The sequence below is a fragment of the Mustela nivalis genome (assembly GCF_964662115.1).
Source record: "Mustela nivalis genome assembly, chromosome: 1".
Classification (NCBI taxonomy): Eukaryota; Metazoa; Chordata; class Mammalia; order Carnivora; family Mustelidae; genus Mustela; species Mustela nivalis.
Window position 1 is genome coordinate 198,752,895 of NC_139020.1, and position 24,488 is coordinate 198,777,382.

The window sequence follows — 24,488 nt, forward strand, 5'->3', positions numbered from 1 at the left end:
GGAAATAACATTTCTTACCTTTGTAATCAAAATTGTTTCAAAATCATTTAAGTAACAACCAGAGTTTCCTTGGGCCTTTCATACATTATGTTTTTTTCTGTATTCATTAATCTTAAGAAAATTATTGTCTTAAGTTTCTAGGCAGTAATACTAGATCCTCACTATAAATACTCAACACAGAACATTTTTGATTATTATTATTATTATTTTAAAGATTTTATTTATTTATTTGACAGACAGAGATCACAAGTAGGTAGAGAAGGAAGAAGAGAGAGAGAGAGGGAAGCAGGCTCCCCGCTGAGCAGAGAGCCCGATGTGGGACTCGATCCCAGGACCCTGAGATCATGACCTGAGCCGAAGGCAGCGGCTTAACCACTGAGCCACCCAGGGGCCCCCCATTTTCAATTATTTATTAATTATTTCATAAGAATAAAAACAGTAAAGCACCACAGATAAAAGAGCGATGGATATAATGGTATAACTGTAGAAGATTGAAAACATCTGAATGTCAGAAAACTTACTGCCTGTGGTTTTCTCTTGTTTTTATTTTTAAAGATTTTATTTATTTATTTGACGGAGAATGAGAGAGGGAACACAAGCAGGGTGAGTTGGAGGGGGAGAATGAGCAGGGAGCATGATGCGAGGCTTGATCCCAGAATCCTGGGATCATGACCTGAGCTGAAGGCAGATGCTTAACAACTGAGCCACCTAGGTGCCCCTTCCTGTAGCATTCTTGATAAAAATGTTTCATCAGAAGTTAATTATGAAGGATAAATAATTATAAGTAGAGATTGTTAGATATTGCATAAGTCATTTGTTCTGGAGTTTTGAAACATTTGAATGTCGTGGGGTACCCCCCCCCAAATGGGGGCAGGGATTAAAGGAAACTAAAAAGATGTGAGTATCATATAATGTGGATTCCTTGAACAGGTTCTGGTTTGGGGAGAAAAATGTATAAAGGACATTTCTGGGATTTCTTGGAACCATTTGAATATAAACTGTATTACATGATAGTATTTAAAAGGAATTGTTACTACTCTACATAAGAAGTGTTCTTGGGTTTTGAGCCAAAGCAATGATTTTTAAATTACTGTATTAGCCAGACCAGGTTTTTTGGTGGAATCATTTGTAAAACCTCCGTACATGTGATAAAAATGAGAACTGACTTTCAGTAGTGAAAATGGTTGAGAGTGTAGGCCCTCAGACTGGGTTTTCTGGAGTTACTCTTTTTTCAGCTTACTGGTTCTGCGCATCATTTTCTCATCCGTAAAAGAGGTGATAATACCTGCTGTTATTGTGAGGAATGAATGAGAAAAGGTGCACATAGCCACTAGCAGATACCTACTGATCAATCTTTGGGATGGGGGAAAGTGTGCCATTGCGCTTCATTAGAGTCCTTGAGTCACCTTCTTATAAATAACTTGAGAACGAGTAATTTAGATTTGTGACCCTAGGATTAGATAAAACTGGGCACATAAGAAGCAGGCTTCTGTGGGAAAAGGTTTGGGCCTTCTCCGAATTGATTACCTCATCTGAAAAAGGGAGGAGTCTGCTGAGTCATCTCGACATCTTATGAAGGTACTTTGAGAACTGTGAAAGGCTGCCTTTCATTGAAATTTGTTTTTCCGAGACTTGAAATTGGATCAGGTAGCTTCATTTTGTGCCATAATATGAGTAGTTGGAAAAAAATTTATGTCCTATGGTTCTCTGTTTCTCTAAACTCTGGGTTCTCTTCTGTAGGAAGATGAAGATCCTAGCAAAGGTGATCAGAGTCGCTCACTTGACCCTGGAGAAGATAATGTAACCGAGCAGACCAATCACATTATTATTCCTAGCTATGCGTCATGGTTTGATTATAACTGGTGAGTGAGCCGTGTACATGGGTGACTATGGTTCTTAGGAATGGGGGGACTTTCTTGCCTAAATCCCTGTATCAGTAATCAGTGTCAAATTGGATGAAGGGAAATCTTAAGAAAAGGGGGGAAGGTGAGGGCACCTGGGTGGCTCAGTCAGTCAAGTATCTGCCTTCTTCTCAGGTCCGGATCTCGGTCCTGGGATCGATTCCCACATCAGGCTCTCTGCTTGAAGGGAGTCAGCTTCTCCCTCTCCCTCTCCCTCTCTTTCTCTCTCTGTCAAATAAATAAATGAAATCTTAAAAAAAAATATAGCTGAAGGGAGATGGAAAGTGATTTTATTTTCACTTTGGAGTCTTTTCTTTAGAGTAGTTTAGGGATGGAAATGATGATGTGTTGTGCTTAGGGATTGTAAAATTTTTTCAGGTTAGACTAACTCATTTAGAATCAGTTACAATTCAGATTGGCAAATAGTTTATTATTTAATAATTTTAAAATATAGACATTCATTATGATTTTAAAATATTAGGGTCACCTCGTTGGCTCAGTTGGTGGAGCATGCGACTCTTGATCTCAGGTTGTAAGTTTGAGACCCTGAAAAAAACACACATTAAAGAAGTACATTTTAAAAAGACCTCCTCTCACTATCTAGTAATGGCTTTTTTTTTTTTTTTTAAGATTTTATTATTTATTTGACAGACAGAGATCACAAGTAGGCAGAGAAGCAGGCAGAGAGAGAGGAGGAAGTAGGCTCCCCACTGAGCAGAGAGCCTGACTCGGGGCTTGATCCCAGGACCCCCGGACCATGACCTGAGCCAAAGGCAGAGGCTTTAACCCACTGATCCACCCAGGTGCCCCTATGGCTTCATTTTAATAGGATTTTTTTTTTTTTAAATGAGTTCTGCATCCATTGTGGGGCTTGAACTCATAACCCTGAGATCAAGAGTCAGTTAGCTTTACTGACTGAGCCAGCCAAGCACCCCAGTAGGAAATATTTTTAACATTAAGATGCTTTTCATATATAAAAAGTTTAAGAATGGGGCAACTGGTTTAGTCTGTTAAGTGTCTGCCTTTGGCTCAGGTCATGATCTCAGGAGTCCTGGGATCAAGTTCTACGTTGGGCTCCCTTCGTATCAGGGAATCTGCTTCTGCCCCTCCCCCTGCTCCTTTTCTGTCTCTCTTTCTCTCTCTCTCAAATAGATGAGTAAAACATCTTTACAAAAAAACAGTTCAAGAAAACACCTTCCTTAGCATCTTCCCTGTCATTTACCACAACCATTTGGCATCACTGGAGTATTGTTATAATCCTATATATCTTATTTGGTGATTATTTTCAAAGTGTGACTATTTCATATCAGGCTGATTTTTATTTGGCTTTTTATTTTTATTTTATTTTATTATTTTTAAATTTAATTTTTTCAGTGTTTCAAGATTTATTTTATTATTATTTTTTAAAGATTTTATTTGTTTATTTGACAGACACAGGGAGAGAGGGAACTCAAGCAGGGGAATGGGAGAAGCAGACTTCACACCAAGCAGGGAGCCAGATTCGGGGCTCAATCCCAGGACCCAGGGATCTTGACCTGAGCTGAAGGCAGATGGTTAACGACTGTGCCATTCAGGCGCCCAGGCTTTTTATTTTTAAATATATGTACCAGAATATGCCCCACCAAATAGTTAGCTCCTTTAAGGTACTTTCATTGGAAAGTTGTACGCTTAACTCTAGTGATATTGCCCTTACTTGGAGTCTTGTGGTCTTATCTGAGCCGAAGACAGCCGCTTAACTGACTGAGCCATCCAGGCGCCCCGGTTTTTTTTTTTTTTTTTTTATTAACATATAATGTATTATTTGATTTAGGGGTAAACATTATTATTCTTTAAGGATAAGTGTGATCTTATCTATGTGTGTCTTTGTATATATATATGTCTTTATACATGCATTTAGACATACATATATTTAGAAATATACATGCATTAGACATAAAGATACACACACACACACACACACATATATCTTTAGAAGCCAATTTAAAGGAATAGGGTGGCTGATTCACTTGGAACTATACCTGACTTTTTTCCAAAAACCACAAAATATGACTCTAATATTGATACTTCTCTGCATGCCTTTAAGATCAACTCTGACTGGCATTCCTAATTGTTTTGAATAAATGGAACCTAGGACAGAATAAGTATATAGCTCCTTTTTGAAGGTGAGTCTTCATTACATTGACGATGTGATTTTTAAATTTGGAAGTGTCTCAGTTTTACTGTTGGTAATTGTAATTACATGTTCAGATTCAGAATTGTTTAAAAGGACACAATTGAGAAACTTGTGTTTTTTTTTCCTCTAAAACTAAAAAAAAAGGCAGTCATAATAGTATGTAACTTGGAGGGTTTTTATAGGTTACAGAAACACTCATTTGCATCATAACCATTGCATGTCACAAAGCTTACTCTTACGGATCGTGGAGGTGTAACTCACATCCCTATTTTATAAAGACAAGTACTGTGTCAGTGGAAGCGTTTTACCATTGCAGTGGACAGTTGGAATAACTTCAGTTTTCTGATTCTGAGCACCCCACTTCCTGACTCATTCTCAGAACCTCAGGAATCAGCTGCCAGCAATTCAGAAAAGAAAGTGCTTAGGGTTAAACATTCATGTGTGTTTTGTTCTTGGTGAATATAGAAATTGTGTTTTTTTGTGGGCTTCCTAACCTTTAACAATAAAACAGCAAGAGGCATGTTTGAACTATATAATTGCCTATAGCTGTTTTTATAGTAAAACTTGGAAAGTTGTTACACATAACTATATAGTACTAATTCATCTTAGAAATTATCTTCCTAGAAGTTTTCAGGTTAATTCATTGTATTTATAGTATTTGGCAATACAGATCCCGTTCAAACAGTTTAAATGTTCCCAAATGATGCAAGAATAAATGCCTTTTTTTTTAAGTAAATAAACTCTGTGTTTAAAAGGGTGATCGAAGTCAGGACTCTGAGATCAAGAGTCACGTGCTCAGGGCACCTGGGTGGCTCAGTGATTAAGCATCTGGCTTTGGCTCAGGTCATGAGCCCCAGGTCTTGAGATTGAGCCCTGCATTGGGCTGCCTGCTCAGCGGGAAACCTGCTTCTTCTTCTCTTGCTTCCCTTACTCGTGTTTTCTCTCTCACTGTCTCTCTCTCTCTTTCAAATAAATAAATAAAATCTTAAAAAAAAAAAAAAAGTCATATGTTCTACTGACTAAGCCAGCCAGACAATGCCTATAGTTACAGTCACAATTATTGATTTGTTCTTCCCTGCATAACCAGTTACTGCATATCTGGAAAGCCACTGAGAAACTATAAAGTATCATCTGTATCACTGTATTAGCGTCAAAACCTTTGTACTGTATACACAGTTGGGTCATTTGTATCGTGCATTAGACCTGATTTTTACCTGGTCTCTGTAGTGCTTATCACCTGTAACACTTTATAAAATTACCAGTGCCTTTATCTCACTATTAAAATTCAGTTCTATAATCTTTTTAAAGGCAGTAGATTACCAAAATCTTTAAAAAAAAATTCAGTTCAGCACAAACTCTTTGAGGGCTGGGCGAAAGGGTTCATTGATGTTAAGAGCCCAAGAAACTGTTGATGTAAATTCCATCGTCTTTCGGCTGGTCATTCGCTTCATCAGTTTGTTGCCATGCCAGCTGCTGTGATGTCTGGCCATTTCCAGTGAAGTCTGTATTTTGTTGCTCATCATCTACTTATGATGTGTTATATCAAGAACATAATGCAATACATAGCTTTCAATGTGTTGATAGAAGTTTTTGAGTTTGGGTGTGGGAATGGAAAAACTACAATTAAGTTTTGTGGGTAAGAAGGGGAAGGCTTTCTGCTGTTAATACATAGAACTTGTATGAGACAATTAAGTTCTTTCTTTTTTTTTTTTTTTAAAGCTTTTATTTATTTATTTGATAGAGGGAGGCACAGGAGAAAGGAAACACAAGCAGGGGGCGTGGGAGAGGGAGAAGCAGGGAGCCTGATGGGGCTTGATCCCAGTTCCCTGGGATCGTGACCTGAGCTGAAGGCAGACGCTTAATGACTGAGCCACCCAGGTGCCCCAAGATAATTAAGCTCTGAAAATAATGTTCAGTTTTTGGAATTAATCAATTTTACTTTGAAAATTAAACAAACTTAGTTCAAATTTCAAGATTTCATTTTTCCAAGAGGACTTTTTATTTTTAATTCCCCAGTATTCACGTGATTGAACGGCGTGCTCTTCCTGAGTTTTTCAATGGAAAAAACAAATCCAAGACACCAGAAATGTGAGTGAAATGTGAAGATGTAATCTTGATACTGTTACTTACTTTAGAATGGGGTCAGTGTCTAGAAAAATTGTTCATTTGAATGTATTGGGCAGGGGTTTTTAAAAGGATACTTCTGAGTTCATTTTTGCTAATGTGTAGAGGTCTGCAAATGTGTTATTCCGTCCAGAACAGTGTTCATATCTCAGCCACACAGAATTCCTTGTTGTAAAGGAAATTGTTCTAGATTTTTTTCTTTCATTTGCATCTTGAACCTACAACCTTGAACTACATGCATGTCAGCTCTTATAGCTAAAATTGAATTCGGTAACAGGCATTCACAAAATGGGTTCAGGTTTCTCCCAGACAGTTTCCACCTTGTATGTACCTGTGTGTAATAGATTGTTTGTGTGTGTGTGTGTGTAGTAAGCTAGGAGAAAGTGACATCTTTATCTTATTTTCCTGATGAATGACTAGTAATTCAAGGAATGCCTAATATGATGTCACAGCTGCCTATAAATCGATCTTAATTACATAAGCATTGTTGTGCTTTTACATTGGAAATACAAAAACATGGATGGAAGAATCTTGTTAGGAAGTATTTTTCCCTTTGCCTTGTGACCCTTAAATACATGTGTCTGGAAACCCTTCCCCCTAAAAATAAATCCACACCTATCATATTGTAAAATACTTTTCTGTATAGTATCTTTATAGCATTAATTCATTGTTTGTTATGCTTATGTGATTTCACAAATAGATGTCTCATGTTTCTATTGTTAGGGAGGGATAATTGTCCACATAAAACACCTGCTAGAATACAGATAATTAAATAATAAGTATTTTCTTGTAATAGATTGTCCATGATAGTTTGAGAGTTTAAGTTTAGATGTCAGAGATAATTCCTGCCTTTCCATGACAAAGCTGTAAGGTTTCATTTAAAACCACAATCAGAGTTGGCATAAGAAACCCTTTTAGTTAGACATGGTATATTCTTCTAGCTAACATGTTGATTGCCAGCATTTGTATAGATACTTACGGTTCTTGACAATCTTCTGTTTACAAGCACAGTTTAGCAGTTTAGTTTGCTTAAATTTAAACATTTTTACCTTTGGGTCTTTGTTTATCCACCTGTGCTTATACAAGACCTTTTTTGAGCAGACCTTTTGTGCTCTGATGTAGCTGCCCTTAACCTGCCAGATTTTTGTTTTGCTTTTGTGGCAAGAACTTTTGCTGGGTCTCTCGCATCTCAACAATCTTGTTTTAAATATTTTGTTGGAAAAAAATATATATATATATTTTGTTGTAGAAATGTTTGGGTATGTTGTGAAATTTACTGTGACTCAGAATTTCAGTTTTTCTTTTCGTTTTTTAATCTGTTTTTGTCTCAGCTTTGATTTTGGCCTCATGGATTTTAGTCCTCGTCTAGCTGGATATATAACCATTGTTGGAACCAGATTCACGTGTGGCTGTAAGAAGAATCTAGAAATAAGACACATCGTGTGTTAAGAGCATAGGTTCCAGAGTGCTAACTCCCCCTACCTGCCATGTTGAATTCTGGCGCCACACTTAACCAGTCTTGTGGTCTAGGACACATTCTTTAATCTGTGCTTAAGTTTGCTCATTGATAAATGAAATGAGCAAATGGAGAAGTTGTGAGATTTAAATGAGTTATGGTTGGATACACAGTAGTTAGGGAGACAGCCTAAGTAACCAGGTGTCATTTGCAAATTCTGCAGGGAACTAATGATTTATCCATATACCCCTGTGACCAGTTTTGTATTTATGTTAGTTCACATTATTACTACTGTTATTATTATTACTATTATTATTTTTAGTGTAAACTCTGTGCCGAGTGTGGGTCTCCAACTCATGTCCCTGAGATCAAGAGTCGCTTGCTCTACCAACTGAGCCAGCCATGTGCCCCTGTGTTACTTCATATTAACTTCATCAGATTTTACTACATTTTAGTTATTATTGTTAAATATTAGTAAATAGTTGTTTTGCATATTAAGGGTTCTTATCTTTGGTTACGTTCATGACTGTAAGTACACAATACTGCTGGTTGGAATGTTAACTTTTTGTTGGATTTGGTTGTGAGGAATGTGATGATTTTTGGCTCTGTGAGTTATTATTTCTGAAAGGATGTGTGTCTATCTTATGAATTTTGCCACTGCTTTTTAGATACTTGGCATATCGAAATTTTATGATTGACACATATCGCCTAAACCCCCAAGAATATTTAACCAGCACTGCTTGTCGGAGGAATTTGACTGGAGACGTGTGTGCTGTGATGAGGTAAAACGCCTGACTTTTTCTCAGACGCTTCACTTCAGGAGGTTACCAATGCCCTGCTGTTTAATGTTTGAGTGCTTACACTTGATGTTTTCTTTGTTAATAAAACACCTTAATCAAATGTCTTTTATTTAGGGGTTGAATGTATTTAATACCTTGGCGTTTTCTCCTCGTTTTAAGATTTTACAGTTGACATCTTTTATTTTATAATGAAATCCTAGAATGACCAGGGATTGAGAGTGAGTTGAGCAGGAGAGTGAATAAGCTCTGTCCACTAGATCTGTCTCTAAAGAAACACATCAAATGTGAATCTCCTTGCTTGAGTTTGGTCTGTGTATGAGTTCTTTCACTATGGACTTACATGAACATTTCCTCTCTTATTTCTGTGATTGAAATAATTGGGCTTTGTACTAGGTTTTGGGGTGCTATGCTGTCAACATCGAGTGTTTAGAAATTGTCCCTCAAATAACAAACCAGACTTGTCAGTTAACTTTGTGATGGTTCATAGCCTACGGAGAACATTTACTTGTTCTATTGTTCTTGTTTTTTTAATGAATTGTGATGACGAAGGAGACAGGGTACATTCTCTAGATTTTAACTTTCAGAACTTTGCTCTTCTAGGGTTCATGCCTTTTTAGAGCAGTGGGGGCTTGTTAATTACCAAGTGGATCCAGAAAGTCGACCCATGGCTATGGGACCTCCTCCTACTCCTCATTTTAATGTGTTAGCTGATACCCCCTCTGGGCTTGTGCCTCTACATCTTCGATCACCTCAGGTAACTTAATTATTACACTAATATTACTATAATTCACTATTAGTAATTATTATACTAATAGACTAATGTTAGGCAGCATCGTGACACTATACACTGATTGTGTGAAACTTTTTCCCCTTCCTAACATTTGGAAAGTGGACATCCATACACATATTCTTGAAAAGATTAGTATGTCAACCATATTTTATATAGCCTTAGGTTAGAATAACATGAGTTGAAGGTATAAATTATAATTCACATGAAATGGGAGAACATATTAAAGAAAACTTGTTACCTGTTTTCTCTGGGATTTAATAGAGATAAAAAATGTTGCCTATATAGTTAAGTTGAAATGTTGGAAGTATAGGGTGAAGGTGTGGGTATTTTTTTTTTTTTAATCTTCTTACGTGCCATTGTTAAACAGTGCTTTAAAAACTTCTATCCCCCTGACTTTGTGGAGGTTAATACAGCCATTTATCATTTTTCTGACTCGTAGGTCCCTGCTGCTCAGCAGATGTTAAATTTTCCTGAGAAGAACAAGGAAAAACCAATTGATTTGCAGAACTTTGGTCTTCGTACTGACATTTACTCTAAGAAAACCTTAGCAAAGGTAAGGACTTTTTTCTAGGCACAGCTGGACTGTAATCCAGCATGATCTCTTCTTGTCCTTCTAGGAAGTATTTTTTTTTAAGAAGGTGTGCATTTCACTTAACCTGCTGGCATTTTATAAAATAACAATCACTTATCTTACCATTTTTTTCTGTGTGGTTAGAATATAGGTATTTTAAAGTAACTGATTAATATGTTAAAACAAGGAAAAGTGGAGAATTTCAACATATTTGGAATCTATAGGAAGAATCAAATGTATATTGTATAATTGAAAAATATGCCTGAAATTAACTCATTGATGGTTTTAGCAACAGGCTAAACACAACAGAAGACAGTATTAGTGAGCTCAGACAGGAAGTAGATATATTGAAACTGAAGCATCAAGAGAAAAAGAAATTGGATGAGGGTGAGGGAGGGGGACAAAGGGAACAGAGCGCAAGGGACACATGAGCTACTGTAAAAAGAATTCATATTTATCATTAGAGACCTGTAGGAAGAGAAAGAATGAAGCAAAAGTGATATTTGAAGATTTAATGGCTAAACATTTTTTATTAAAAAAAGATATCACGGGGCACCTGGGTGGCTCAGTGGGTTGAGGCTCTGCTTTCGGCTCAGGTCATTGATCTCAGGATTCTGGGATTGAGCCCCGCATCAGGCTCTCTGCTCAGTGGGGAACCTGCTTCTCCCTATCTCTCTCTGCCTATTTGTGATCTCTCTCTCTCTCTCTCTCTGTGTGTGTGTCAAGTAAATAAATAAATAAATAGACAAACAAAATCTTCAAAAAAAAAGGTTATCAATTCATGAGTCTGAACAGATCCAGTTTGGATGCAGAGGAAACCACATTCAGGCCCATCACACTTAAACTTATCTTAAAAACTAACGTCTTAAAAACAGTCACTTTGTGGGGGGTCAGCAGGGTTGGAGAAGGACACATTAAATTCAAAGGAACAATCATGAAATTGATGTCTGACTTGTCAACAGAAATGACAGAAGCCAGAGGGGGACAATATAATAACATTTTAAAATGCTGAAGCCGAAATGTTTTAAATAACATTCATTTAAAAATTCTGCAGTTATGTTTGCAGTAAAGTACCTTTTAGGAGGGAAAGGGCAGCGACGACATCGAGAGGTATGGGAGGGCATCGCTAGCACACAGTGTAGGAAAACCAAGGGGAGTTTTTCAGGATGAGGGCCCCTGGTCCCTGATGGATGCATGTGACTAGGAAGGAAGCATTCCCAGGAAAAGAAGGAATGTGTGGTTAAATATAAAGGAATGTGGACTGTTGAAGCAGTGATTATTTTGGGGAGTTCATAACATGTAGAAATGACAAAAATGGCAGAAAAATGACCATTATATGAAGTTGAAATCCTGGTATCTTTTAGAAATGTGATCAAAATGCTGATTCACATTAAACTATGTAATACTTTGGCAAAGCATTTTGGAAAAGGCCTGGATCTATGTGGAAGAAGAATGAGTGCCAGAAGAGGTCAACACATATGTCAGTGAAAAGAGGTTTTCTCCTCATTTGTAGTCTAAGAAAATGGTAATAGACTTTTCAGACTAAGAATGATACGAACATATATTTAGGTTAACAACATGTGAATGTTAACGAGCAAACAGGGCTCAAGGCATAGGAAGGGAAAATGGAAGTATAGTGCATTATAGTTTCTTTACTAGACAATATGTGTAATGTATTTGAAGGTACACCGTAGCAAGTTAGACATGAGTATTGTGAATCATAGAGTATGTAAAGACCCATAACTAATAAGTTAATGATGGAGATAAAAACAGCAAGACCCCCAAAAAAGTTACTCCATAAAAGGGAAAGAAAGAGAAAGGCAGGGGATAGATGTGCTGGGTAGAATATGGCAAGATGGTAGGTGTACATATATGTCCACAGGGGTAGCCCTGACCTTATGTGTAAGTGGTTGTAATATTCTCATTAAGCAGCAGAAACTGTCACATTGCATTAAAAAAAAGTCAAGCATATATTGCCTACAAAAAACCCACTTGAAATATAAAAATAAAAGGATAAGAAAAGACATAACTTCCAAATACTAATCAGAAGAACAAGAGAGTCATTATGTTAATATTAGCAGATGTAGACATTAGGACAAGTTATTTTACCAGGATTAAACCATGGACATTTCATAATGATAAAAGCATTAATCAGAAGGACATAATTATCCTAAGTATGTGTAAAGTTAATTTAAAAAATTCAAAATATGTAAAGCAAAAGCTGATAGAATAGAAAGGAGCAATAGGCAAACATAAAATTATAGTTGGAAATTTCATTAACCCATTCTCAGTAATTGATAGAACAAGTAGGTTGAAAGTCAGTAAGAAAAGATTTAGACCAAGACTGAACCAAGATGACCTATTTGGTACGTAGAAAGCTCTATGCAAAATAACAGTAAAAACAAATTCCTTTTTTTTTTTTTTTTACGATTTTATTTATTTGAGAGAGCATGAGCTGGGGTTGGGGAAGAAGGGGCAAAAGGAGAGGGAAAAGCAGACTTGCTGCTGAGCAGAGCCCAATGTGGTGCTTGAGCCCAGGACCCTGAGATCATGACCTGAGCTGAAGGCAGACGGTTAACCAACTGAGCCACTCAGGAGTCCTGAAAACACCATTCTTTTAAAGTTCTTGGGGAATATTCTTCAAAGTATATTCAGTTCTGAGCCATAAAATGGGTCTCAGTTTTAAAGGAGTGATACTATAAAATGTGATTTATGATTTCATACATGTGATATAAATGTGGTTGGCTAACCACAACAAAATTAATCTAGAAACCAAAACCAGAAAAACCGTAGAAAGCGAATGAAATAAGGAGATGGTTATTTGAAAGGATGAATAAGTTTGACAAGCCTCTAACCCGAGTGATCAAGAAGAAAAGAGAAGACACAAATTACAGATCAGAAAAGGGAGGAGGGATTTTTTTTTTTTTTTTTTTTTTTTTTTTTTTTTTAGATTTTATTTATTTATTGGAGGGAGAGAATCTTAAGTTTTTCTCCACTGCCCAGCAGAGAGCCTGATGTGGGGCTCATTCCCACCCCCCTAAGATCATCATAACCCGAACTAAAATCAAGAGTCAGAGGCTTAATTGACTGAGCCACCCAGGTGCCCCCATGACATGTGTTCTTTGATGAATGCTGAGAGATTTGCAGACAGAAGAGGAAAGGACAGGGCACCTGGGTGGCTCCATCAGTTAGGTGTCTGTGTTTGGCTCAGGTCTTGATCCCGGGTCCTGGGAATGAGTTCTGCATCTGGCTCCCTGCTACATGGGGAACTTGCTTCTCCTTCTGCCTCTGCTTCTCTCTTTTTGTCTTTGTCTCATGAATAAATAAATAAAATCTTTAAAAAAGAGGAGGAAAGGGCACCAGTTAAAATGAGGTGGCTACAAACCAAGGAGTTTAAAGCAGCCACCAGAAAGCAGAAGAGGCATAGAATGAATTCTCTCCAAGAGCATCCAGAGAGAGTATGGCCCTACTAAGATTAAGACTTTTGTCTCAGTTGTATTGATTTTGGACTTCCAGCCTCCTGAGCTGTGAGAGAACGAATTTTCATTATTCTAGGACATCAGGTTTGTGATAATTTGATTACAGTAGCCACAGGAAATTAATGCACTTGGATAGCCTTGTGTCTGTTATATCTATATGTAGTGAAACACCTTTCTAAATATAAAACTCTAGGCCCAGATGATTCTCTTGATGCTTTAGTACCAAACATTTTTGGTAAAAATTTATTTATTTGTCAGAGCACAAGCAGGGGGAGTAGCAGGCAGAGGGTGGAGCAGACTCCCTGCTGAGCAGGGAACCGGCCGCAGGACTCAATACCAGGACCTTGGGATCATGACTTGAGCCAAAGGAAGAGATGCCCAGCCGACTGAGCCACCCAGACATCCCTGTACCAAACATTTAAGGAAGAAATAATACCAACCTATACAAACTCTGTCAGGAAATAAAAGTGGAGGAAACAGTATTATAGCTAAATATATATAAACACACCCAGTCACTGAGCTCCTAGCTATATAAATAAGATAAATTAGTTTTTTAAAGAATGGATATATAAAAAAATGTGCATGAATGTTCTTAGCAGCCTTATCAGGATAGCCAGAAACTGTAAACAGTGATTAATCAAGCATATAGTGGATAAATTGTGGTTTATTAAAACAATGTAATATTAACACAGAAATGAAGAATTGATCTCCTTCATGTAAAGAGTGGGGTTGAATGTCATTGACATAATATTAAGCCAGACCCACAAACTCATACTGAATGGTTTTACAAAGTTCATATCCAAGAAAAACTAACCTATGATTATAGAATTGGGAATAGTGTGTACTTCTGTGAGTTGCTCTCAACTTGAGGTTTAAAGGAGAGACCCCTTGGATGTTGATTTGAGTGGTAGTTACATTGTTACATGGGTGTATATGTGAAAAGATGTGGGTATTTTACTGTACATACATTCTACCCCAGTAAGTACAAAAGAAAAAATTTCTACAATTGTGCAGAAACCCCCACAGTCATCTCATGGGCCCTGTTGAGATAATGCACTCTTCCCAGAACCAGTTTTTATCAAGAGGAAAAACTATACCGTGTGGCTGGGAGGTGGAGAAATTCTCGCTCTGCATGTCCCCAGTAAATGCTGTCACATGTAGTTTGTATGGATCTTTCCTGTAGTCAGATTTGCCTTCTTTAGGATTTAGGGGAAGTGTTAATGAATTTTCGTCCTCTTGGAACTCCAAATCTGATTGATGGTCACTTCTGAGGTTGGTTCACTAAAAGATGAACATTGGTTATTAGAATCCTTAAGGAATCTGAACAGTGTTTTATGAATTACAGCTATATGCATTTTTTTTCCCTCTCACAGCGTCATGCATATGACTTGAATTCTACAAGGCTTCCGTTTCTCCTTATTCTCTAGTTAGAGGACTAGTTATTTTTAGTACATTTTTTTGCAAAAATTTCAGAATGATATGTATCGAATACCATGGAAATCTAGCAATTTAACTTTTACCTATAATATTTAGTGCAGTTACACAGAAAGGTTGAATCAAATAACTTGAGAAGCTTTATTATCACAATCAAGGAAATCACAGATCATAGATATATTTTCTCTTGATTTGTTAAATTCTAATCTCCCAAAGTAGAGTTTTCAGAGAAGGGATATATTAGAATGTATATTTTGAATTGGTAACATTTATAGGTGAAGGATAATGTCAGGTGTGCCACGCATCCTGTCCTCTGCCAGTCTATGAATGGAGCAGGGCCTTCCAACTCAAGAAGTATGAATCAATTGATAAATCTTAATTTTTATGTAACACAAAATTGTCTTTCTTCTCTTCCCATGTTCATGTGAATTGGCAGTTAAAGGGATTCTTATACAAAGAGTGATTTGAAATTTAAGGAATCACTTGGTAATTATTTTAATCAAGAGGTGATAAAATTGAGAATTTGAACTTGTTGCAGTTGGAATCAAGAATCCCTTAGAGTAATTCATATGTAGCATAATTTGTCTTTGAATCGTGGAAAAAGTGCTTCCTTCAAGTTATACCAAATATTTGTGTTATGGATAATTTCATAGCCAGCTCATGGTATGCATTAAAATATTGTAGCCTTTGTAGCTTCAAAAGGTATCTTTAAATATCAAAATGATAGAAGTAATATGTCTGAGTGGTCTATGAGTCCTTGACAGACAAGAAATCATTGAAATAGGTCTGCCTTTCTGCTGGAAGTTTAGGGTCCTTTAAGTGTTTTATTTATTATTTTATTTATTAAGTGTTTATTTGGTTGTTTGCATAAAATAGCTCCCTCTACATAGAAGGGACTCCTCCTGAGCTCCATATCAGCCTTTAGGAAACGAGTACCTAATTTCTGGTTTTGTTTCTTTAGAGTAAAGGTGCCAGTGCTGGAAGGGAATGGACTGAACAAGAGACCCTTCTGCTCCTGGAGGTAAGCACGTCAATAGCAGAGCCCCGTTAGCACACAGGAGATAGATGCTTAGTCTGTGTGACTCACATTTGAAATACACCTTCGGAATTAATCCTGAAGTTTTTTGAACCAGGTATCGAGTTTTAATAGAATTTTCTTGGGCCGTCGTCGAATATCGCACCTCACACCCTGAGGTGATATACTGGCTATCGGTAGGGAAGATCAAGCCTGGATACGTGTTTTTTTGGCACAGGTTGGGTTATTTTGTTTATTTTAAATCTTTGCCAACATGAAACAAATAACTAGAGTTTTGCAAAAGTAGTCTAGATTTCTAATTTTTCCTCCAAAATTGGAAGATGTGGTAATTCTGGCACCTCATTCCCATGGAGCAGTAGTTGGCTCACCTCGAGTAGCAGGTGTTCTTTGGAAGTAGAATGTTTCTTCAGATCCCAGTTTTCTTCAAACTTAGCCCACCTTGGTTATTGTCGATTTGTTCTCCAGTGCTTACATGCATTTGAGTCCACAACCTCTGTATTTCCCAGAATGATTCCAGAGAAGTAGATAAAGACATCTGTCCTTGAAAATACTATTTTGGGGGCGCCTGGGTGGCTCAGTGGGTTAAGCCGCTGCCTTCGGCTCGGGTCATGGTCTCAGGGTCCTGGGATCGAGTCCCGCATCGGGCTCTCTGCTCAGCAGGGAGCCTGCTTCCTCCTCTCTCTCTCTGCCTGCCTCTCTGCCTGCTTGTGATTTCTCTCTGTCAAATAAATAAATAAAATCTTAAAAAAAAAAAAAGAAAGAAAATACTATTTTGTTCTTGAAAGCAGAACACTAAACCAATGATAATTCAAGATATCTGCCATTCGACCTGTTGAATGCTTTTTGGATTTCTTCATGTCTTGGAGATTCTTGCAAATTCATATACAAGTAGATCTTAGCAATTATTTTTGCATTGAAGGTAAGAAATACAGACTATTGGGTTCCGTATTTATCAGCCATTTCTGAAGAAGGATCATTTATCTTGTCCTAGAACAATCATTGGGTAAAGTGAAGACTATGACACTACTTAGTATTTGTGGGTAAGATGTGCATGTGAAAGCTAAATTAGGACTCAGTGGGGAAGTTTACTGTTTAATCTCTTAGGAATGCTTTTGTCTACAAAGAACAGAAAATCTCACTTTCCCCACAAAGAACAGAAAATCTAATCTAGCAGCCTTATGTCCTTAAACCATAAGGATGTTGGTTTTTTTTGTTCAACTGGCTGTCTTCAGATTGGCAGTTCCAACTTTTTTTTCTCTCTTTAATGGTTTTATACTTATTTGAGAGAGAGAGTACGCGTTGTATGCACAAGTGGTGGGGAGGGGCAGAGGAGAGGGAGAAGTCAACTTTGGGCTGAGCAGAGAGCCCAGCTCGGGCTGTATCCCAGGACCCTAAGATCATGACCTGAGCCAAAGGTAGAGGCTTAACCCCCTGAGCCATCCAGGTGCCCCCCGCAACATTCTTTTCACTTTTCAAGTATATCATCAGGTTCCTAGCTTTTCTATTGTTTTTTTTGTTCCACCTTTAAGATGTCTATGTTCTGTCTCAGTGTGTCTCAGTGTTTCCTTTCGGTCACAGGAAGGCTGGTTTGTTCCCCAGCTTCATATTCCCACTCAAAATAGGAAGAAATAGGGGTACCTGGGTGGCTCAGTCCTTTTCCTTCAGCCCGCTATTATGCTTGGATGGTTGATTTTTAGTTCCCTCATGTACCTCACATTTCATAGTACAAACACTGAAACAAGTGGACTTTGATGTTTGGATTCATAAAATTAATAAATTTAAAGTGAATTTGGATTACTTTTGTGAGGATGTGGCACTGAAGACTAGATCGACTCTGAAGACAGTCCAGCGCCACTGTCTTGATTCATGCTGATGGTGGGCGGCTCACTCACTGCTGCTTTAGCACCAACCAGGCAGATGTTATTGTTACGAAAAGGCAGCGGTGTCTTATTGTTACTCGGAAAATTCTTTGCTCTCTGGGCCCCTCTGCAAGAGTGGTGCGCCATAGGTCTTTATCCCACACTGAGATATACTGGACCTGCTGACGGCTCATTGTTTTCTATCGCTTTAATTTGGTTTTTTGAATTTTTCCAACAGTTGTATTTTTAAGAAGTTCTAGTATTGCACTAGCAACTTCCTTTTCGGGACGCCTGGGTGGCTCAGTTGGTTAGGCGTCTGCATTTGACTCGGGTCATGATCCCAGGGTCCTGGGATCGGGTCCCACATCTAGGGAGCCTGCTTCTCCCTCTGCCTGCTGCCCCCTCTGATTGTGTGCTCGCTCTCTCTGTCTCTCTGACAAATAAATAAATAAATCTTTAAAAAAAACCAAAAACTCACAACTTCCTTTTCTTTTTTTACACCTTTCTGTTTTTCCTTATTTTCTCAAATCTCTCTCTGGATTAAAATTCAAAAGGATTTCTTTTTTTTGAGTTTTTACCACCATTTTAATGTATTCTCATCTACTCATTCATTATCACATTTAAGAATAGTGAATAGTTAAAAAAAAAAAAAGGAATAGTGAATAGTAAATATAGAGTGAGGACACAGTGGCTGGGTTGCTGTTTACCCTGAACATATCCAAGAAAACCCCAGTATCCTTACACAATAGTGCATTTTTTTCTCCTGCAGGTGGTACCTGTCCAGTGGTTGGTGTTTCTTTTAAACATGCAGTTGAATCAACAGGTGTTGTCTGTGCTTATACAGAGGCTCCCCAGCAGTATTGTTTACCACCAACACCTTCTAGTTCTATAGTTTATTTGTGGGTAATTAATAGCTTAAGAATATGAAGTAGATTTTTAATGGATTTATAACCAGAGCCAGTTAATTTCCTCCTAGTAAATACATAAATCTGGAAGATGCATTAAGGTCCCCCCCCCCAAGTCACACCATTTTATTAGACAAATATATCACACAGGCAGCATCCCAACTGCTTCAGATTATTCTTAGATCACCCGCTTTTATTTTAAAAACACTTTATTTGATATGGCTTCTCCTCAAAGCACAGTTCTTACGTGGAATACTGGGGGCTATTGTCTGTGGTTATGTTCAGGTCATTGTCTTATTACAGATTTTGGAGGCATAGTTTCAGTTTTGCAGCTAGCCAGTGTGGAATCTACACAGTGGATGAATAATTGCAGTTTGAAAAAGACCTTGCGGCACCTGGGCGGCTCAGTGGGTTAAAGTCTCTGCCTTCAGCTCAGGTCATGATCCCAGCGTCGTCCTGGTCCTGGGATTGAGCCCCTCATCAGACTCTCTGCTCAGCAGGGAGACTGTTTCCTCCTGCCTCTCTGCCTACTTGTAATCTCTGTCAAATAAATAAAAATAAAATCATTTAAAAAAAAAGAAAAAGAAAAAGACCTTGAATTGGTAGACATGAAGGCTAATAATAAGGCTGAATATTAGTTTTGGGGGGAAAATATACTGCATAAGATAATGATAATGGGGACTTGTCTGAGTAGATTTCATTTGTAAAACGTGTGAGGAATTCCATGTGTGTTACCTGAAAATGAGTCACCAGTTTAGGAAGCCACAAAAGGCTAACGTAGTCCTTCCTTCAGTTTGAAAACATGACTTCAATTTCCTGTTACATAATGCTGCCTTCAATGCCCAGGCTTGGGTCTTCTCTTTCTCCGCTTTATGCTTTTCTGGACACTGACTCTTGAATTTTGCATGTCAAAGGGTTTCTTAGCTCTATGCTGGAAAAAACTTCCTGGATTTTCTTATTTGACTTTAGCTGAGGAAGATAAAGGAAAACTTTTTTTTTTTTTTTTAAACTTGTTTGAAAAGACTATGGTAGAGTATCCTAAGAAAATCTGCCCATGATCAGAATCACAAGATAGCCCCAATTATATGTTTGTGGCCCCACAAACCCTAGGGAGAGAGATTAATTTTTCTTTTTTGTTACAATCTAGGTCTTTTTTTTTTTTTTTTTTTCCTTTCCCGAGTGATTCCTTCTAGAACTACCTGAGGTCACTGGCTATGCAGGGGAAACCCAGAATTAGCCTTATCTCTCAAGGGATCTAAGGAATAAGACCATTCGCTAGTGTGGGTTTTGAGGGGAGTCCTCTACCACTCCAGCGAGAAGGCAAGCCTGGAGCAGCGGTTGGAGCCCTGGGTTAAGAATTTACTTTACATAAACGCGGAAGGTACCATCTCCCAAGCTCATCTTGCAGTATAGATCAGCGAATCAGGCTCTAGACAGGATTTTTCAGCCTCCTGCAATCCACATTTGCGCTAGATAGGGGTTTTTTTTGTTTGTTTGCTTGCTTTTTTGTTTTTGTGGTGGGGGGCTCTTATGTGAACTGTACAGTGTTTACCAGCATCCGTGGCCTCTTCCCACTCAGTGCCAGTAGCACATCCCCAGAGATAATCACTGAATGTCCCCAAGGAGGCAGAATTGCCCCCCGGTTGAGAAAATCTAGGAATAGCAATTTTGATCAACAACCAAATACAATCTTTTTATCCAATTGATTCTGTGATTTTCTTCATAACATTCTGTCCCTCTCCCCCTTGGAGATTGCTTTTACTTTCGGGGGGAGGTGGTGGTGTTTCAACATTTTTCTCAGACAAATTATGAATTTTTTAATTGGAAATTTACATACTTTATAAATTTTAGTTCCAGTTTCTTAATTTCTAACAAAAAAGGCTTTGAGTTTGCGTGCAATTTTGTTGAACCTGTTACTCAGTTTAGAGAGAGTTGACATCTTAATTTTGAGACTGCTAATGGAGGAACATGGTATAGCTCTTTATTTAGGTCTTTAATTTCTCCAATGTGTTTCATGTTCTCCAGCATGTTGCTCTTACACATTCTTTATTATACTTATTCCTAGGTGTTTCATTTTTGTGATACTTTAAATACTTCTTTTCCAATTTAAAACTTTTCATTGAAATAAAATTGAGTTTTTCTATTCCACATCTGTCTTGTGACTTTGTTAAAACCTTTTAGTTTTGGTATTTTTTAATAGATTTCTTCGGATTTTCTTTATAAACAGTTGTGTGTATTAATGAAAGATGGTTACTCTTCCTTTTATGTATGTGTGCATTTTACTTATTTTTTTTTTCCTGATTGAGATTTAATATAATTGGGAGAGCCATCAGATCTACCTGTTATCTTGTGTACCATGTAATCATTTTCATTATTTTTTTAAAAACTCATCTAAAGAATAGTCACAGGCCTCTGATACTGACACATATTAGTTTCTGTTTACCTGACACTAAAGCTCCTTGCGTTTTTCTGTTGCAGGCCCTGGAGATGTACAAGGATGATTGGAACAAAGTGTCAGAGCACGTTGGAAGTCGTACTCAGGATGAATGCATCCTCCACTTTCTGAGGCTTCCTATTGAGGACCCTTACCTTGAGAATTCGGATGCTTCCCTGGGGCCCCTGGCTTACCAGCCTGTCCCTTTCAGTCAGTCAGGAAACCCAGTCATGAGCACTGTTGCTTTTTTGGCATCTGTGGTGGACCCTCGTGTGGCATCTGCTGCAGCAAAAGCAGCTTTGGGTATGGACTTCCGTGAACCACGTCGTCAACATAGTTGTTTCAGATCATGGTTTAGTACTTGACTTTGTATACATGTTGTCCTGATAACTGATTGCAGTTATCAGCTGCAATGTTCATTTCAGTTATACAACAGAAAATCAGACATTACCCCTTGATGTTATATTTAAAAGTATTGCAATTTTTAAATTTTATTTTTTTTTTTTTTTTAAGATTTATTTGAGAGAGAGTGCATGGACAAGACGGTTGGTTGCGGGGAGAGGGAGAAGGAGAAGCAGACTCCCCGTTGAGCTGGGATCCTGACCCAGGGCTTGATCCCAGGACTCTGAGATCTTGATGTGAGCCAAAAGCAGATGCCCAACCTGCTAAGCCACTCAGGTGCCCCTAATATATTAATAGTTCTAAAATTAAGAGCATTTATTAAGAATCGGAGAGGCAGGGGCTGTCTGGGTGGCTCAGTGAGTTAGGGCCTCTGTCTTCGGCTTGGGTCATGGTCCCAGGGTTCTGGGATGGAGCCCCGTGTCGGGTTCTCTGCTCAGTGGGAAGCCTGCTTCCCTTCCTCTCTCTCTAGCCTGCAGCGTTAGATTAAATTTGGCAGAAATTCTGATGTTACTGATGAAAATTTGGAAATCTCTATTTATACAGCAAGATACTGTGACATGTAAGTTAAAACACAGAATCATAGAATTCCGTTAGTCTACATGACCATCTCATCTGGTGTTCTTGTTTCACTAGGATAGATTAAGACTGAGTCCCCAGAAAGGTCACTGCGTGCAAGACCCTACCTAATGTGTTGGATTTCCTAGTAGTTTACATTAAAGCAAATATTTGTGCATAACCAAGTCACGCTATTCCATTTGTTTTCTTGAACAGAGGAGTTTTCTCGGGTCCGAGAGGAGGTACCACTAGAATTGGTCGAAGCTCATGTCAAGAAAGTACAAGAAGCGGCACGAGCCTCTGGGAAAGTGGATCCCACCTATGGCCTGGAGAGCAGCTGCATTGCAGGCACGGGACCTGACGAGCCAGAGAAGCTTGGTGAGTTATGGCTGTCCCCAAGGACAGGACTAATAAATGTATTTTCCTATTAGCTTGTTTAAACAATTGGGTTTGTTTGCTTATATTTTTATAATGTCTGTTTATATACTTTTTTATTTCTATTAGGGTGAGAACAATGATTAGTATCAACTTGTCACTTAAGATTAGTATATGATTTTTTTCTCTTATCCCTTCCTTTTATGGTGATAGAATTTAAAGGTTGTCTGAGAGCTGTTAATAAAATTAACATCACAGCTGTGAAGTATCTGATGCCAGGTTGGTTTTTTGTGTTTTTTTTTTTTTAAGATTTTATTTATTTATTTGACAGAGATCACAAGTAGGCAAAGAGGCAGGCAGAGAAAGAATGGGAAGCAGGCTCCCCACTGAGCAGAGAGCCTGATGTGGGGCTTGATCCCGGGACCTTGAGATCATGACAGCTGAAGGCAGAGGCTTAACCCACTGAGCCACCCATGTGCTCCAGTGATGCCAGGTTTTAAGATTTATTTTTTTTTAGTTAAGTAATCTCTACACCCAGCTGGGTCCCAAAATCAAGACCCTGAGATCAAGAGTCATACATTCCACCGACTGAGCCAGCCAGGTGCCCTGTGATGCCTGTTTTTAGATCTAGGTTTTGAGCATGTGAACATAAGAATTCTGAAAGGACTTTGTGATTATTTAAAATTTTTATGTTGCTGGCTAGGTTTAAATTTGTTGGTTTTTGTTTTCAGTTGAGGTAAAATTCATATAAAATTCTCTGTTTTAATCACTTACAAGTATACAGTCTAGTAGCTTCTAGTACATTCACAGTGTTGTGCATCCATCCCAGTATCTAACTCCAGAACACTTTGGTCACCCCAAAAGATAATTCCATACCAGTTAAGCAGGTGTTTCCTTCCCATTTCTTCTCTCCTCGGCCCTCGTAACCACTAATCTGCTTTCTGTCTCTATGGATTTGCCTGTTTTATACATTTCCTGTTAATATGATCATACAGTCTGTTGACTTCTTTCACTTAGCATAAGGTTTTCAAAGTTCATCCATTTGTAATATAAGATCACTACTTCATTCCTTTCTGTGCTGAGTAATATTCTTTCAGTGGATACACCACATTTTACTTATCCATTCATCAGTTCGCATATGTTTGTATCGTTTCCATTTTTTCACTATTTTGGATAATGCTGCTATGAACATTGAGGTACAGGATGTTTTGTGAATATAGGTTTTTTTTGATTCTCGGTACCTAGGAGTGGGATTACTGGATCAAATGGTAATTTTATGTTTAGCTTTTTGAGAAACTAGCCAGCTGTTTTCTGTAGTGGTTGTACCATTTTATGTTTTCACCAGCGACATATGAATGTTCTGACTTCTCCATGTCCTCACCAACACTTGTCCCCCCCCCCACCCCCGCTTTTAAAGGATACACAGCTGGAATATTTGTGAAGTGGTTTTCATTTGCATTCAATTTGGGGAGTATTGCCATCTCAGCAATGCAAAGTCTTTCATTCCTTGAACATAGGATGTTTTCCATTTACTTAGATCTTCTTTAACCACTGTTTTGAACTTTTTAGTCTTGCCTGTTGTGCTCTTGGCACCTGTTTTACATTTCCTTTAGTTAAATTTATTCCTTTGTATTTTATTCTTCTGAATGCTTTTGTAAGTGAAATTATTTTCCTAATCTTAAGGGGAAAGCATTTCATTATTAAGTATGATGTTAGCTATTGGATTTTCCTAGATTCCTTTTATCGAGTTTAGGGAAATATTCTCTATGCGTAATTTGTTGAATCTTTTTATCTGGAAAACATGGTGGAGTTCACCAGCTGCTTTTTCTGTATCAATTAAGATGACCATGTGTTGTTTTACTTTTTTCTTTAAATATGTTGTATTAATGATTCTTGCCTGTTGAACCTCTTTTGCAGTTCTGGGATCAATCCCACTTGATTGATCATGGGAATGTTCCACGGAATACTCTTCTTGGATTTAGTTCGCTTTTAGTATTTTGTTGAGGATTTTGCATCTGTATTCATAAGGGGCATTTGCTTAGTATTTTTCATTTTTTGTGGTAACTCTTATCTGGTTTGATATCAGGGTAGTACTTACCTCTAAGAATGAGTTAAGAATTGTTCTTGATTTTTTGAAGAGTTTTGAGAATTATTGATGCTCATTCTTCTTTAAATGTTTGCTGGAATTCATGTA

The 24,488-nt window shown here is 37.9% G+C and overlaps 1 protein-coding gene across 4 annotated transcripts in view; it reads left to right on the top strand.

Moving 5' to 3' along the window:
• Window positions 1-24,488, top strand: part of SMARCC1 (SWI/SNF related BAF chromatin remodeling complex subunit C1) — a 170,258-nt gene that overhangs the window by 81,637 nt on the left and 64,133 nt on the right. For all 4 annotated transcript variants that reach the window (XM_082703794.1, XM_082703795.1, XM_082703796.1 and 1 more), the window contains exons 14-21: window positions 1,741-1,862; window positions 6,091-6,162; window positions 8,323-8,436; window positions 9,055-9,208; window positions 9,684-9,797; window positions 15,690-15,749; window positions 21,007-21,265; window positions 22,136-22,297. In XM_082703794.1, the coding sequence (XP_082559920.1) occupies window positions 1,741-1,862; window positions 6,091-6,162; window positions 8,323-8,436; window positions 9,055-9,208; window positions 9,684-9,797; window positions 15,690-15,749; window positions 21,007-21,265; window positions 22,136-22,297 (1,057 nt within the window). The remainder of the gene's footprint in view (window positions 1-1,740; window positions 1,863-6,090; window positions 6,163-8,322; window positions 8,437-9,054; window positions 9,209-9,683; window positions 9,798-15,689; window positions 15,750-21,006; window positions 21,266-22,135; window positions 22,298-24,488) is intronic.